Source organism: Mus caroli, chromosome 9, assembly GCF_900094665.2.
Source record: "Mus caroli chromosome 9, CAROLI_EIJ_v1.1, whole genome shotgun sequence".
Classification (NCBI taxonomy): domain Eukaryota; kingdom Metazoa; phylum Chordata; class Mammalia; order Rodentia; family Muridae; genus Mus; species Mus caroli.
Genome location: NC_034578.1, coordinates 91,521,052 through 91,537,859, shown reverse-complemented (window position 1 = coordinate 91,537,859; position 16,808 = coordinate 91,521,052). Strand labels below are relative to the sequence as shown.

The following is a 16,808-nucleotide window of genomic DNA, read 5'->3' as shown; positions in this document are numbered from 1 at the left end:
TATCTTATATCTTGGGTATTCTAAATTTCTGGGCTAATATCCACTTATCAGTGAGTACATATTGTGCGAGTTCTTTTGTGATTGGGTTACCTCACTCAGGATGATGCCCTCCAGGTATTAAAAAGAATGAATTTATGAAATTCCTAGGCAAATGGATGGACCTGGAGGGCGTCAAAGGACTTTTTAATACTTCTTGCAAATGGTCCTTAGAATCTGGACCTCAGTTTGTATTCTATGGTAGTAAGCNTAATGCTATTTCTGAGAGATTTCATTTCTATATTTTTCTTCATATTTTCCCCCTTACAGATGATGCAGAAAGAGATACATGTTTATAATCCTGAAGCCAGAAACTTGAGTTTTTATCACAGACTTTCTCAAAATATATAACCTTTACATGTGTCTGCTTTGCTTCTGGTATGGTGCATATACATCTCCATCCATTCCCAGGGAAAAGTGTGAATGCAAACCATCACTACCACAAATTATGAAGTGGCTTTCCCTCATTTGGAAAAGCCACATGTGACAGCACAGCTAGAGTATAATGGCTAAGCTCAGCGTACAAAAAACTATCCCCCTGATCCTCAGTCTTTGTAATCATGATAACTTCCCTGCCAGGCAAGTTTTTTTTTTTTCTTTTAAATATTTGTATCATTCATTTTTATATCTACACACAAGTTCTATTACAAACTATTATCTAAATGTTTTATATATTTAAGGTTTCATTAAATATAATTAAACTACTTTTGAGGACATTCACACTAAAGCAGTAGTAACATAATTATTTAATGTACATTCAGGTATTCAAGTGAATATAACTTAACAGCTAATTTTTACTCTTATGAAAATATAAATATAGGGGCTGGAGAGATGGTGCAGTGCTTCAGAGCACTTGTTGCTCTTGCAGAGGACCTAGGATTTCTAGCATCTACATAGTGGTTTATTATCATTCATTATTACTCCAGTTTCCAGAGGATCCGATGCCCTCTACTGACCTTCATAGGCACCAAGCACATACATGGTACATATTCATACATACATACATACATACATACAGGCAAAACACATATAAAATAAAGCAAGGAAATCTGATAATAAAACCCTTAAATACTAGTACAAAAATCCAAACTTTACAGTATCACAGCTATAAGTATGCTGTAGAAGCTGAGAGTAGTACTATACATTTAATAATCCCATCATTTAGGAAGCTAAGACTGAGAGAACAGCTTGGGCTATATAGGCAAGAACTTATCACAAACAAAATCCCCATCAACAACAAAAACAATAACAACCAAAAGACAGAAAAAAATGTAAAATACCTTCCTTCTTAGAAGTGTGATTTAAGAAGTGATATACTAAGGGGCCATATATACGAAGAGTAAAAAATTAAAATTAAAATGGCTGTGCTTTTAAGACCAAGAATCGATAAATGGGACCTCATAAAATTGCAAAGCTTCTGTAAGGCTAAAGACACCATCAATAAGACAAAAAGACCACCAACAGATTGGGAAAGGATTTTTACCAATCCTAAATCTGATAGGGAACTAATATCCAATATATACAAAGAGCTCAAGAAGCTGGACTCCAGAAATTCAAATAACCCCATTAAAAATGGGGTACAGAGCTTAACAAAGAATTCTCAACTGAGAAATACCGAAGGGCTGAGAAGCACCTGAAAAAAATCAACATCCTGAATCATCAGAGAAATGGAAATCAAAACAACCCTGAGATTCCACCTCACACCAGTCAGAATGGCTAAGATCAAAAATTCAGGTGACAGCAGATGCTGGCGAGGATGTGGAGAAAGAGGAACACTCCTCCATTGTTGGTGGGANTGCAAGCTTGTACAACCACTCTGGAAATCAGTCTGGTGGTTCCTCAGAAAATTGGACATAGTACTACCGGAGGATCCAGCAATACCTCTCCTGGGCAAATATCCAGAAGATGTTCCAACCGGTAAGAAGGACACATGCTCCACTATGTTCATAGCAGCCTTATTTACAAAAGACATTTTTTAAGACTAAGGAAAAAATTGTATGAAGAAAAATATTCTGGGATTGGAGATAGCTTAGTTCTGGCTGCTCTTACAGAGGACCTCAGCTTAGTTACCAACACCTACAAGGTAGTTCCTAACTCTAACCCAGTTCCAGGGAAATCTAATGCCCTCTTCTGGCTTCCAAGAGTACTACACATGCACATGGTATACACACATGCAGGCAAATAGTCAAACACTAATACACATAAAATAAAGATAAATTAAACATTAGGAAAAAGAAAGAAAAATATTTTCTCTAATTACAACTGTAGAATGAATCCAAGCATGGTGTTTTAGTTAGGGTTTTACTGCTGTGAACAGACACCATGACCAAGGCACGTCTTAAAAAAACAACATTTAATTAAGGCTGGCCTACAGGTTCAGAGATTCAGTCTATTATCATCAAGGTGGGAGCATGGCAGTATCCAGGCAGGCATGGCACAGGTAAAGCTGAGAGTTCTACGTCTTCATCCAAAGGCTGCTAGTGGAAGACTGACTTCCAGGCAACTAGGGTGAGGATCTTATGCCCACACNCACAGTGACAAACCCATTCCAACCAGGTCACACCTATTCCAACAAGGCCACACCTCCAAATGATGCCACTCCCTGGTCCAAGGATATACAAACCATCACACATGGTAAAACAGAAAACACCCTGAGTATGCCATGATGTGTGATAACATTCATCCATTTTTAATCTCAAACATGAAGTTCTTATACTTACCTTCCAAAATGTAAAACTATATATCGGATGAGATCACCTTGCTTTTCCATTTTGTTATCTGTTACCATCGGCATCAATTTGTCATAGTACTTGGCAAGGTAGAAATGTCCATCTTCCCACTCTGGCAGAAACAAGGTCACATCCTATAAAAAAGACATATGTCACATATATAAGCAAATTTTACCCTTGGCTGGGGCATAAAAAACTAATAGGTTATTAAAAATCAAGAGTTTGCATCACATAGCAAATTTAAGTTACTGCGTGTTACTTTGGTTTGATAGATAGTATTCGGTCCGAACAATAAGCTCGCTCAAATGTACGATGCTGATAATCATGCTTGTCAGGTGTGGCAGCAACACCTATAATTCTAGCACCCAGGAAGCTGAGGAAGTAGGATTTCGGTAAGTTTGAGACAACTCTGGGATACATATGCAAAGTGAGTTCCAGGCTAATCTGGGATACACAGTAAAATCCTGTCAAAAATAACACATACAAATCCAACTCCCCCCCCCCAAAAGAATCAGAAACCAAACCCCACCTCAAAAAAGAACATTCTCNCATATAACCTATGCAGACATGATAGATCAGATTATATTCATGAATATTAGCCTCTTATAAAATTACAGTTTCTCCTACGCTTAGTGTTACTAGTTTGTTTATAGACATGTCTCANCATGTTGCACTAAGGTTGCTGAGGTTTTCAAAAGTGTCATGAGCTGACTAAGTAAGTACCAAGCCAGCCAGAAATACAAGGCAAGATTTGATTTCAACTGCCAACCCCACCCTAAAAAGGAAATTCCAACTTATACTAACAGTTGATTTGTTTATGATACAAAGGGATCACTAACCCCTGCCCCCCATCCTGTAAAATGTTTAAATGACATAGCACCATGACTTGAAGATTATTTTTTAGTATCTTATAATAATCTATAGCCTGTCTGAGCTTTGTTCTGTTCTTCTGGTTTATCTAACTGCATGTGAATATAGTATTTTAATTATAAAACCTTTATAGGTCTTTATATGTTTGCTGGCTAGTCTCTGATTTTTTTTTTTCAACCGATATACTTACTACTCTATAGCTTTTCTATCCCACTTAGGGATGCAATTCTGCTAATTTCAATTATTGAGCCCATTCACCCTCTAGCTTCTAATCAGGTCTGGGAAATTAGAGAATAGGAGTGAGGTCAAGGTTGTCATATTCTCTGGTCTTCTTCCTGCTTCCAAGTTTGGGTGTGGTCTATTACTCCTTCCTATAATAATAATCCTTTAGCCCAGTAAATGCTCTTGCATCTTGTTCCTTCAGATCTAGAAATGCTATTGAGTCACCATCCTCTGTTAATTTTCTTTAACATAGTCATTTATTACACTNTTAATTATCTCTAATTTGCCATCTGTTTTCTACCTACATTCACTATAAAGGTATCTTGAACTAACTAATAATAAAAATGATGATGGCTAATACTGTATAGGATCCTGAAATGCATTCTAGACCCAAAAGACATTAACAAAAGAGGTAAATTTTCTGAAAATAGAACTATGACTGTACAAATTAATAAAGTTGGAGAACCTAATGAAGGATACAGGAATTCACAATGCTACTTTTTTTAGGTTTATGATTAATTAAAACTAAAAATTAAAAATTTTAAGAAATCAGAGAGACAAAATCTCTTGGTTATTACCATCCTTTGCATTTCCACATAGCTTTTAAATATTAGTATTTGATGAAGACTGCATCAAACTTACTGGTCATTTTTTTGTGAAATAACATCTTTAGATTATCAAGTCTTCTCATTCAAAGCTGTGCTACATCCAATTGCATACAAGGGCTGGAGAGATGGCTCAGTGATTAAGAGCATTGGCTGCTCTCCCAAAAAACTCAGGTTCAATTCCCAGTATCCATATGACAGTTCACAATTAACTGTAACTCCAGGTCTAGGGCACTATCTGGCTGCTAGTGGCACCAGGTACATACATATAGTGCACAGATATATATGCAGGCAAAAGACCCAATCACATAGAAATAAATAAATANAAACTCACCCAATAATATTTTAGAATTTCTTTCCTTTAAAGGCTTTTAAATTTTTTTTTAGCTTATAATTACATCATTTCCCTTTCCAAACCCTCTCATATACTCCTTGGTCTCTTTAAAATTCATAGCCTTATTTTCATTAACTGTTGTTGTATACATATGTAGACATGCACACACACACACACACACAATTTCTAAGGGCATACATATAACCTGTTCAGATTGTATGTATGTATTCAGGGCTAACCACTTGATATTGAATAACCTGTATAGGTTTCACAGAATTTTGAGCAACTTAATCCTGGGTACTTTATACTTCTTTTGTTTTTGATTTTTTTCTTTCTGTTTTTCAGAGCTGAGGACTGAACCCAGGGCCTTCTCCCACTGAGCTTAACTGACAACCCCAGTACTTTATATTTTGATGCTATCCTAAATGGTATTTCTTACTTTATGCTTTCTTTTTCCATTTCTCTTATGTGTATGTGGTGTATAAATGTATATGCATGAGAGTGCCTGTGTGTGGGTACAGGTGAAGGCCAGAACTTTATTTCTGGGACCATCCTCAATTGCTNATCCATCTTATTAACTGAGGCAGAATCTCTCAGTCAAACTAAGAGTTTGCCAATATGGCTAGCACTGATAGGTAGCTTGCCCTCCCTGGGGTGGAATTACAGGCGAACTGCTCCCAGCATGCACACAGGTTTCTGGGAATCCCAACTCCAGGTTTCATACTAGAGCAGCAAGCACTTTAACTGCTGAGCCTTCTCCCAGCTCCCTAAGCTCTACTTTTTGAAAAATCACATCTCTTTTTCTGAGGTATAATTTTCATATCAACTATGTACCTTAAGTATATAAAATTATGTATATAAATACATACCTAGAGGCAGAATGGCTGGTATTATAGTATGTGTATGTTACATTTTAGACTGCTACCAACCACGAGAAGGGACCCAGTTGTCACAATAAGGGTTTGCTAGCCTTTTAGACTTTAGTCATTCTAGACTTTCAAGTGGTTACCTCACTGTGATTTTAATTTGTACCTTACTGCTAATTAATGTCATTAAACGTGTTTTCATGTGCCTGCCTTTTATCCATTTGTATGTATTCTTTAAGAAGTGTCTATTCCAGGTTTTGAGTTATTTGTCCTGAGTTCTTTAAAATTTGCATAAAAATATGCTGGTACAGAGACAGTGTATTTTTCCCTAGTCAACGCCATCCCTTTTACTTTGTTGACAGTGTTTTTCTACAGTAGACTTTAACTTTCATGGGTCTCCAACTTATAAGGCTTTCTTTTTGGTTAAAGCTTTTTTTTTTTTTTTTTAAATCTAAGAAAATTCTGCTTAAACTAAGGTAAAAAAGATTTCCTTCTGTTTCTTTTATTTAAGTTTATAAGTTTAGTTTCTCAGTTCAGGCATATTAAACCCACTTCGAAGTAAATTTAGCTAATTAGATTAGCTAAAAGATTATCTTTTCCTCACACAGATTTCTAGTGGTCCAGGCATTAGTTACTTGTAGACTGGGTGCATGGTTTCATTTTGTATTTTAAGAAAGCTTTTTAAAGGGGGGGCGGGGCGGGGGAAGATGGCTCAAGGCTAAAAGCACTTGCTGCTCCTGTAGTGCATGGTCCCCAGCACCCAAGGGGGCTCACAACCACTTATAACCTCAGCTCAAGGGGATCTGACACCCCTCTGTTCTTAGACACCTCCACTCACAGACTACATTACTTAATAGTAGAAAGTCCCCCCACACTATGACTTAGAATAAAAGCCAAGTCACTCCCATATACAGGAATTTACAATGGTTTAGGAAGTGGATTGGGCTGTGGTTTTAGAATATTGCATTANTCATGAGAAGGTTAGCTAGAGNGGAACTCCCTAATTAGAACCATGACTTGGGCATGAAAGCCCTTGCCCAGGGAGTGTAAAGACCTCACGCCTGGCTTCTAAGAATATGGCTGACCTTAGATAGAGCTGACTTTGTCTCAGTTGTTTTATTGCCCAGTTCCTGCCAGTCTTTGTGTTTGCATTCTTCTGTTTTATGTACGAGTCATTAAGCATCTGGTAACCTCATTGTACCTTGACTGATGTGTCACCTAACTTCCTTATTTTCTTCTGTATTAAAAGTTTGATGCTCAATTTGACAAATTACATTCAGATACAGCAATCACTCTGTGTTCGTATTTGTTTGTCATTTCTCGCCAACTCCTTGTCTGCCTGTAACAGGAACCCTGAGTTTCGCCCATGGATCGAGGACCCAAGTGAGGTCCATCTGCAGCAAATTTTTATAATAAAATAGGTATTTTTGAATTTGCATTTCTGTTTCTTTCTACACATTATTGGGATGTTTGTCTTTTATAATTTTATCTTGTAAAATTTAATACCTGGTAGAGATGTTACATTATTTTTTATAAAGAAATTCCATGGGCTGGGGATGTTGCTCAGTTGGTAAAGTGTTTGTCTAACATGGACAAGATTCTGAGTTTAAGTCTCAGCTGTGGATTAAACAGGGCATAATGGTGCATGACTCTAACCATAGCACTTATGTTAGGCAGGAGGATCAGAATTTCAAGGTCATCTTTGAGTATATAGCAAGTTCATTAAATGGCTCAGATGTGGTTACTTTGTATAGGAACATAAGATTGTTACTTCGGTGAAAGGTGGGTGCTATAGCGTACTGACTATACTATTTCAGGATTTGGTAGTTGGTCTCAGAAGTAGATTCACTGTGCAACAATTTCTAACCTGGGGTGGTGGTTTCATGCATATATTCATTTGTGATAATTCCATATACTTATAAACTTTATTTATGAAAAAGTCAGTTGTCCTGAGTACTATTACACATATACACTTCAATATAGATTTAAAAATTCATTTAATCCATTAAAAGAAAAACCAGTGGTTTACATTACACACATACTTACCTTGTATTTCTTCATCACTGCGTTGCTTTCAAAGTTAGCCGTTTCTTCCATAAAGCGGCCAACTAGCAGTGTGGCCCGGCCATGGATTAGCATGTGCTTACTCTCAGATGGGGACTTATTTTCAGGAAAACATAATTCCACGCCCTTTTGAAGAACAATAAGCGCCTGGTGAACATCACCCTAAAAAGGAAAAGTCAATTAATACATCTTTAATTTAAAAATAGATCCTTAGCCAGGCTGTGCAGGCACACATCTTTAATCCAAGCATTCTGGAGGCAGAGGCAGAGGCAGACAAATCTCTGAGTTTGAGGCCACCAGACCACACTGAGAAACCTTGTCTCAACAAATTCACTTGTAAATTCAAGTTTATCTACCACTCCATATTAAAGATAAGACAATAAATTCATGAAATTCTTAGACAAACGGATGGATCTGGACTAAATGAGGTAACCCAACCACAAAAGAACATACATGATATGCACTCACTGATAAGTGGATATTAGCCCAGAAGCTCAGAATACCCAAGATACAATTTGCAAAACACATGAAACTCAAGAAGAAGGAAAGCCAAAGTGTGGATACTTCAATCCTTAGAAGGGGGAACAAAATACCCATAGAAGGAGTTACAGAGACAAAGTTCAGAGCAGAGACTGAAGGCATGATCATCCAGAAACTGCCCCACTTGGGGATCCATCCCATAAACAACCACCAAACCCAGACAGATGTAGATGCCAACAAGAGCTTTCTGACAGGAGACTGATATAGCTGTCTCTCCTGAGAGGCTCTGCCAGTGCCTGACTAATACAGAAGTGGATGCTCATAGTTAACCATTAGACTGAGGACAAGGTCCCCAATGAAAGAGTTAGAGAAAGTACCCAAAAAGCTGAAGGGGTCTGCAGGCCCCTAGGAAGAACAACAATATGAACTAACCAGTAACTCCAGAGCTCCCTGGAACTAAACCACCAATCAAAGAAAACACATGGAGAAACTCATGGTTCTAGCTGCATATGTAGCAGAGGATGGCCTAGTTGGTCATCAATGGGAGGAGAGGCCCTTGGTCCTGTGAATGTTCTATGCCCCAGTATAGGGGAATGCCTGGCCCAGGAAATGGGAGTGGTGAGTTGGGGAGCAGGGGGAGGGGGAGAGGATAGGAGGTTTTTGGAGGGAAAACTAGAAAAGGGAATAACATTTGAAATGTAAATAAAGAAAATATCTAGTTACAAACAAACAAAAGATAAGGAAGCACTGATTCATTTCATGTAGAACTCTTTAATCATTCAACTGTTTACTCATTCATTTTAAAATTAAAGTACCGGGAACTGAAGATATATATATATATATATATATAGATAGATAGATAGATAGATAGATATATAGATATAGATAGATTGATAGATAGATGATCTGGAATAACAATGAACCGTAAATTAAATCTTTGGCTTAAAAAGTTCATAGTTAATTGGATGTGATGATATATGCCTATAGTATTTGTACTCCTCAGAAGATGCAGGTAGGAGGATCACAAGTTCAAGGTCAGCCTTTGCTACAGTTAGATCTTGTCTCAACAAAACAGAACCAAGCAACCAAACAAAGAGAATAAAATAAAACAAGTTCACAATCAATTGAGGAAACAAACACAAAACACCAACATGTTTGAGTGTTATAATATATAAACATAGGGATAAAGAAAGTTCCCCAAATCTATTTAAAGACACAGATAAATAAGAGAGCAGGAAACACTTGGGGAGCAGAGCCTGGTGGATCTCTATGAGTTCAAGACTAGTCTGGTCCATATAGGACACACAAAGAAACAGTCTTGAAAATCCAAAAAGGAGGAGGGGGTGTGAATAATCCATCAGTAGTCAAGAAAGGAAAAAAAAAATCTGATTTTGATCTTACACAGAAAAAAATTCTTAATCTGGTCAATTTTTCTGGCATGCAATTTAGTAAATGGCATTTTAGCTTTATTCTATGTGTACAAATATACAAGTGTGGGCCTGAGTGTGTGTGCNACATATGTGTATACATGTACTCAAAGGCCAGAAGAGGGTGTCAGATCCCCTGGATCTAGAGTTACAGGTGGGTTTCAGCCACTTCATGTGGATGCTGGGACTAAAATATAATAATATATGCTATGACATATATATAATTATTTTTAATGTATGTGAGTACACTGTAGCTGTCTTCAAACACACCAGGAGAGGGCACTGGATCCTATTACAGATGGTTGTGAGCCATGATGTGGTTGCTGGGAACTGCACTTAGGACCTCTAGAAGAGCAGTCAGTATTTGTAACNGCTGAGCCACCTCTCCAGCCCCCAAAACAAATACTCTTAATGACCAGCCATTTCTCTAGCCTTAGAAGAAACACATAGTTTTGATGCTTGAGGGTTTGGAATGTGGTCACTATATGATCCTAGTTGGCATAACATTTCTTATCTAGATCAGACTGCCCTTGATTTTTCTTCTCTGAGTACTATAATCTCAGGCCTATACTATCACATCAAGCAGAAACAATACTTTAAATTACNATCTATGATCAAGCAGTTTCTGGTCAATGGTAGTGAGCCNCAGATGCCAGTCTACATACTGATAAAAGTAAACAATTGATACTTATCAGTATGCAAATTCTCCTTATTTGCAAAAGATATATTCCAAGACTACCAGTGGATGCCTCAAACTATGAATAGTAGAAATCCCACAGATGCTGGGGTTTTCCCCTCAAATATATATATCCATGGTGTTGAATTTATGAATAAAGTACAATAAAAGATTAAAACACTGTAGTGAGTTATTTAAATATTTTTAAAATTGATCACTACAGTGGTAAAGTTTATGGATCATTTCTGAGATTTCCATTTAATATTTTCAGCCACAGGCTGATCTCAGGTGATGGAAAGCCAAGCTGAAGAAGGGGACTAATTTAACACTGGGGCCAAGCTTCAGTGTTTGTTAGGTTTGGGATATAAATGTACTTCTGACTTTAACGTATTTTTCAATTTACAATGAGCTTACTTGGATATAATCCCAATATGTTTCAGTAGCAGCTGCAGTCTCATTTTAGGTGAAGCTTAAATAAAGCATCTGTGAGACGGGGAAAAATGAAGCTGAAGGGATGGGACAGCACTCAACCAGAAACGGACTTGTGTATTTCCAAGAGTTCACACTTAATCCAAAATGTATGAAGACTATTTAGAAGAGTTTACTCTTTTAAAGAAGCAGAATGTTTCCAAGTGCATTCTGGAAAGGTTACAGACTATAGTAATGTAAACAGAGAAATTGTGAGATCCTTAGGAAGGCTGTGTATTGTTAGTTGCTGAAAATAATGGCATTAATTAAAATAGGAGGAAAAAGAGAGATGATTCAAAAACCATTTCTAAAATTAAACAGCAAAGACTTAGCCTAAAACTGGATGTGGATGTACAGGTTCAGGAAGAGTTGAAGATAAAAGCCCAGATTTGTTCTAGATAAGGGGATGGAAATGTGGCTTGTTAGAAAAAGAAGCAATGTGAAAATAGAAATAGGTATTATTAAGTAATGAACTGCCTTCTGAGCAGATGGAGTTTAGCAATANAAACACTGGTATCATCTAACACAGGCTCGATTACTACTTTCCCAATCGGTCTAGAAAACACCTCCCATATCCTCTAATAATCATCACTAAGTTCCTACCATCACATATGGCATTACATAGAGCTACAAAATGGTAACTGCAAAACAGGCTGTGCCTACTATTAACTCTAAACTAGTAATTACCACTTAACTATGAAACTTAAAATTAGTAAGTAGTTCCTATATTTAAAAAGCTCCTATTTCTACTGCTGGGATCTGGAGGCTTGGAGTGTGTTCTGCAGCTTAGTCTTCCCTGACAGGTGATGACACGTAACACTGACATGTCCACACACAAGTGTTTCTTCCCCAAGTCACTAAGTGAGAAGGTGCGATAATCATTTATGCAGTGCATACTGAGGACTTACTACATACATCCTATATACCTCCAGAAAGTGAAATGTAGTGAGAATTGGACATTTTCCTCAGAAATATGTAGGGCAGATGAAAACTGAGAGAACATTACCATAAAACTTAAAATAGGTATTTTATTTGAGGACTACAGATTATAAGAAGCAGTCTTCAGGGCCGGAGAGATAGCTTAGCAGTTAAGAGCTCTGACTGCTCTTCCAGAGGTCCAGAGTTCAATTCCGAGCAACCACATGGTGGCTCACAACCATCTATCTATAATGGGATCTGATGCCCTCTTCTGGTGTGTCTGAGGAGAGCAACAGTGTACTCATATATATATAAAATGAATAAAAATAAATCTAAAAGAAGCAGCAACAGCAGCAGCAGCAGCCTTTCTACCTAGACTACAGTAGAGAATGAAGACAAGTGACAGAAAAAGAGTTCTGAATCTGGACTAAGGATTTCCCAGCTGGATTTTGGTAGACATGTACAATTCCAACAGAACATTTTCTGATGAGGTTCCCTTGGCCAATACCTTGGACCACAGCCACTTTGCCCTCTCCACATACAGTTCAGCAAGTCGTGACTCTCCAGCATTAAGGAGAGCATTGTAGGCTGTCTGATGATGGCCAGCCTTTCTAGCTACCCTGGCACTCTGTAGCCAGCATTCTCCAACCATTTCATTGTAATCCGGCCTAAAAAATGTAGCAAAACATAGAAAAGTAATGTTTGTAAGTATATTCAATAACTTACACAGCTCTTCCCAACATAGAACGTTGTCAGTGTACTATTTCAATTCTTACTTTGTAAAGCAACAACAAACAAACTGTTCCATTTGTGTCTTAAAGTCTATCTGGGCTTTATTCTTTTTTGTTGTTGTCTTTTTTTTTTTTTTGGTATCAAGAATCAAACCCAAAGTCTACTTGACAGGCAGGTATTCCACTTAACCTTATCCTTGCATAAGACCTTATTCTTGACTTGTGTTGGTATTCACCTCCCAAGATATGTTTGTTAGTTACATTTAAAAAAATTTGAAGATAAAATACACACATATATTTTACACAGGTCTTCTATGAAGGCTCAATGGACATCTAAGAAGTGTCTCCTCTGTCAGATGCTTGAATACTGAGATTATAGGCATGAAATATCATGCTTGGCTATAAAACAGATTCTTTAGATCTTTTTTAAAACATTTTAAAATTTCAGTTTATCTTAAAATGTTTTACTTATTTACTTTTATGCATATAAGTATTTTGTCTGTTTATATATATGTGCACTATATGTGTGCCTGGTACCTATGGGGGCCAGAAGAGGGTATCCGATCCCTTGGAACTGGAGTTACAGATGGTTGTAAACCACCATGTGGGTGCTTGGAACCTAACCCTGTCTTCTGAAAGAGCAGCAAGTGTTCTTAACCAAGGACTGAGCAATCTCTCCAGTCCTTAGTAAAAATGATTATTATGGTCTAGGTATGTTTCAACTATGTGATGAATTCCCAGAACTAAAAACAGAAAATGTAGATGTAGAACAAAAAACACTTTCCAAGAAAGTATTAACATATATTAAATTTAAGANAACTGACTTTTTAAAGTAGTATGAACAACCTTTTGTTGAGACTTAATAAAGCCCTCCGGAGGGCCAGGATAGGCTCCTTGGCTCTATAGGAATTCTGGGTCATTTCAAGGCGAGCTGCCCAGTTCAGAGAGTCTTCATTACAACTGTCACCTGCAGACTTGTGAAAAAGCGGTTTGAGGCTGTGTTCCAACTCACACAACATGTGTAATCTGAAGACAGACAGAACATGTTAAAATATTACAATATTCANTCTTATTAACCTCAGATATTAAGTATGCATTTTAGATCAGCTATGAAAAAGTAAACTTTTAACACTTTTTTGGTATATAAACGGCAACTTTTATATGATTAAACTTAAGTGTAAACAACAGTGTATTTACACTAAATCATTCAGTACCTTGATGTCATCCCTGATTTCTTGTTAAACTGAAGGATATATAAAAACTAAATTCAAATGTATGAGAATTAAACTTTACTGCCAACATGAAAATAAAATATTTATTCACTATAAATGAATATGAAATATTTACATAGCACTGGTAGTAATGTAAGAGGGCCTGATATAGTAAATACAGTAAAAAACAGACCTGTAAAGTGATAGCTAATTTTATCTAGGTGATAGAAGCCATGATAGTCATACTATCTGTCTATGACTCAGTGTTTAAGGCACAAAAACATAGCTGAGTAGCTACAGAATGAAATTAAATTCAGTGATCCAATTTCTGGTTTCACTAAGGTAATATTGAAGATCATACAAAATATAATAAATTCTAACAAAGAACTGTATTTGGCTTTTAAACTTATAGTACTTCAATTATAGCATTTATTTTTACCATTTTTCCTCAAGTGAATAAATAGACTTAAAGGAGAGTATGTTAGGATATTTAAAAAAGAATGAAAGAGCCAATTTGTATTGTTAAGCAATATACCAAAAACATTATGAGATTATTTACATGTAAAAATTGTCCTAGGTGACATATATAAAGGAGAAACATAAAAGTGGTATCCCCAAAATACCTGACAATAAACTCATAGCCTCGTTGGTAGGAGCCTCTTTCAAAGCTGGCAGCTGAGAGAGGTACGATTTGTTCTGCTCTCACTAGTTTCAGTGTGTCATAGAAAGTTGTGGTGTCTCTCTTTTTAGCTGATAACAGTAACTGTCCTAGTCTGACACTCCATGTTGTGGATTTCCCGTCTGAAAAACAAGTCAAGAAATGCCGTGATGAGAGGGTCCAGGAGCAGCTGGCTTTGCTACACTTTATAAGAGAGTCAGAAAAAATACTCAACAGATGGTTCTGTTCTACTTCAAACAACTAAACAGAGACAATCATAAAATGAGCCAAAATAATTGGGAATTTGCTAACTATCTAAATTGGAATATTTATAGCAATGAAAAACTGCTAACATGTTAATAAGTAACTTTACCTGCTGCTAAATANTTTTCCACCAAATCCCACTGTGACAGTTTCCAAGCTGCTTCAACCCTGTATGTGTTTAATTCATCTGTCCATTCAGACCTATTAAAAGAAGCATATCAACCACATTCTAATCTATTTACATTTCAAGCAGCATTTATACTTTTATAGGTTTAGATATTTTACTTATTTACTGCTGTGACATTTATATTGTATGTCATAGTATGACACAAAGTAATTACCCAAAACAACCAAAAAGATTTTAGTCTTTTGTTGCTGAAGAACACTTTCCACTAATATTTTAAAAGTTAAGCCAGGCACNACAGCATAACCCTTAATCCCAGCACTCAGAGAGGAAGGAACAGGTGTATTTTTATGAGTTTGAGGCCATCAGGGATACATAGCAAGACTCTGTTACAAAAATACCAACCAAGCAACCAACTGAACAAAAACTCCCTAAACAAACATATATTTATTCATTCATCCATTTATTCATTTATTTACTGTGCTTATGAATATGTATCACAGGACACACATGAAGGTAAACAATCAAATTACTGGGTGCGGATTCATTTCTTCTACCACGTGAGTTACTGAGACTGAGCCCAGCTCAGTAAGATTTGGCATCAGATGCCTTTACCCAATGAGCATTTTGCTAGCCCTCCACTAATTATTTCTGATAGATATTTTTAAAAATGATTTTTTTGTGACACAATGAATTTTGGCATATATTAGAAAAGGGTTAATTGCCCAGTAATAACCAGTTCTCTATAAAATTATCTTTATGTTTAACTTAAAACAAGATCAAACAAAAGAGAACTAATTTAAGGCAAAGGAAAGCACTTCCAAAAAACCCTGAGATTTTTGGTATGGGCCATGGACAGTTGGGACCTGCACAGGCATCCAATAGAGAGATTTAAGAAAGTTACTTACAAAATATAAAAAAAAAAATCAACAGTCTACCATATATATGTTTACTTAGCCTATTTTCAGTTATTCATGAATTTCTGATTTGCAAAATCAGTAATAATTCTTTCTTTTCCTCTCCTTCCCCCTTTCTTTCCTCCTCCTTCCTGTCTATTTCTTAAAAGGTGGCCTTGCTATGTTAGCAAAGCTGGCCCCAAAGTCCTAGGCTTATTATGTCATCCTTTTGTCTCAACCTCCCAAGGAACTAATACAGGTAGTGCCACTGTCCTGGTTCCTTTAGTTGTCAATTTGACACACTTGAGGACAGGGAACCTCAAGTGAGAAACTGCCTCAGATTGGCTTGTGGCTATGTATGTGGGCATTGTTTTTTTTTTTTTTTTTTTTTTTTTTTTTTTTTTTGATTGCTAATTGCTGTAGGAGTGCCCACTGCACTAAGGGTGGTATTATTCTTGGGCCGGTGGGTCTGTCCAGCATAAGAAAGTTAGGTAAATATGAGACTGGTAGTAACTAGGGGCAATGTTCTTCCATGTTCTTTTCTTTTATTCCTTCTTGAATTCCTTCCTTGAGTTCCTGCCTTGGCTTCCTTTGATGATGAACGGTAACTTGTAAGCCAAAATAAAAACCTTCTTCTCTCCAAGTTGGTTTCAGTCAATGTTTTATCACAGCAATAGAAAAAGAAACTAATAGTCACCCATCCCCAGTTAGTGGGCGATTTTCCTCTAAGGACTCTACTTAGGATGACACTAGATAAACAGTGATACTTTGGATTCTGAGTGCACAGAAGCAGCTAGCCTTTCAGTTTTTTTAAGTATATAATTCTGGATAAGGAATCTGGCTTATACCCAATATTCAAATTATGTATATATACATATATATATGTATATATGTGTGTATATATATTTAATATATATATTTTATATATATAAAAAATAATGATCCCTTATCTAATAACATCACATAAAGGTAGTTTGTATACCCATATTATTAAAACACAAACAACACTAAAAAAACGAACAAAGTAGCAAAGCTAGATTAGGACCAATATCCTTAAATGTCCTCCTTGGTCTTTTTATAGCAAAATTACAAAATAGGACAAATAACTTAATAACATTTAGTTTTAAAGATCTACAAATAAGCCGGGCGTGGTGGCGCACGCCTTTAATCCCAGCACTCGGGAGGCAGAGGCAGGCGGATTTCTGAGTTCGAGGCCAGCCTGGTCTACA

At 36.6% G+C, this 16,808-nt stretch overlaps 1 protein-coding gene and 1 pseudogene across 1 annotated transcript in view; both read right to left on the bottom strand.

Annotated features, from left to right (window-relative positions):
* The window catches only part of Atr (ATR serine/threonine kinase), a 92,243-nt gene that overhangs the window by 16,612 nt on the left and 58,823 nt on the right, over window positions 1-16,808 (bottom strand). Inside the window, exons 29-34 of the mRNA XM_029481984.1 lie at window positions 14,669-14,760; window positions 14,261-14,438; window positions 13,273-13,452; window positions 12,204-12,363; window positions 7,709-7,888; window positions 2,757-2,899 (exon numbers count right to left, since the gene is read on the bottom strand). Coding sequence (XP_029337844.1) covers window positions 2,757-2,899; window positions 7,709-7,888; window positions 12,204-12,363; window positions 13,273-13,452; window positions 14,261-14,438; window positions 14,669-14,760 — 933 coding nt within the window. The remainder of the gene's footprint in view (window positions 1-2,756; window positions 2,900-7,708; window positions 7,889-12,203; window positions 12,364-13,272; window positions 13,453-14,260; window positions 14,439-14,668; window positions 14,761-16,808) is intronic.
* On the bottom strand, window positions 445-623 carry LOC115032078 (annotated as a pseudogene).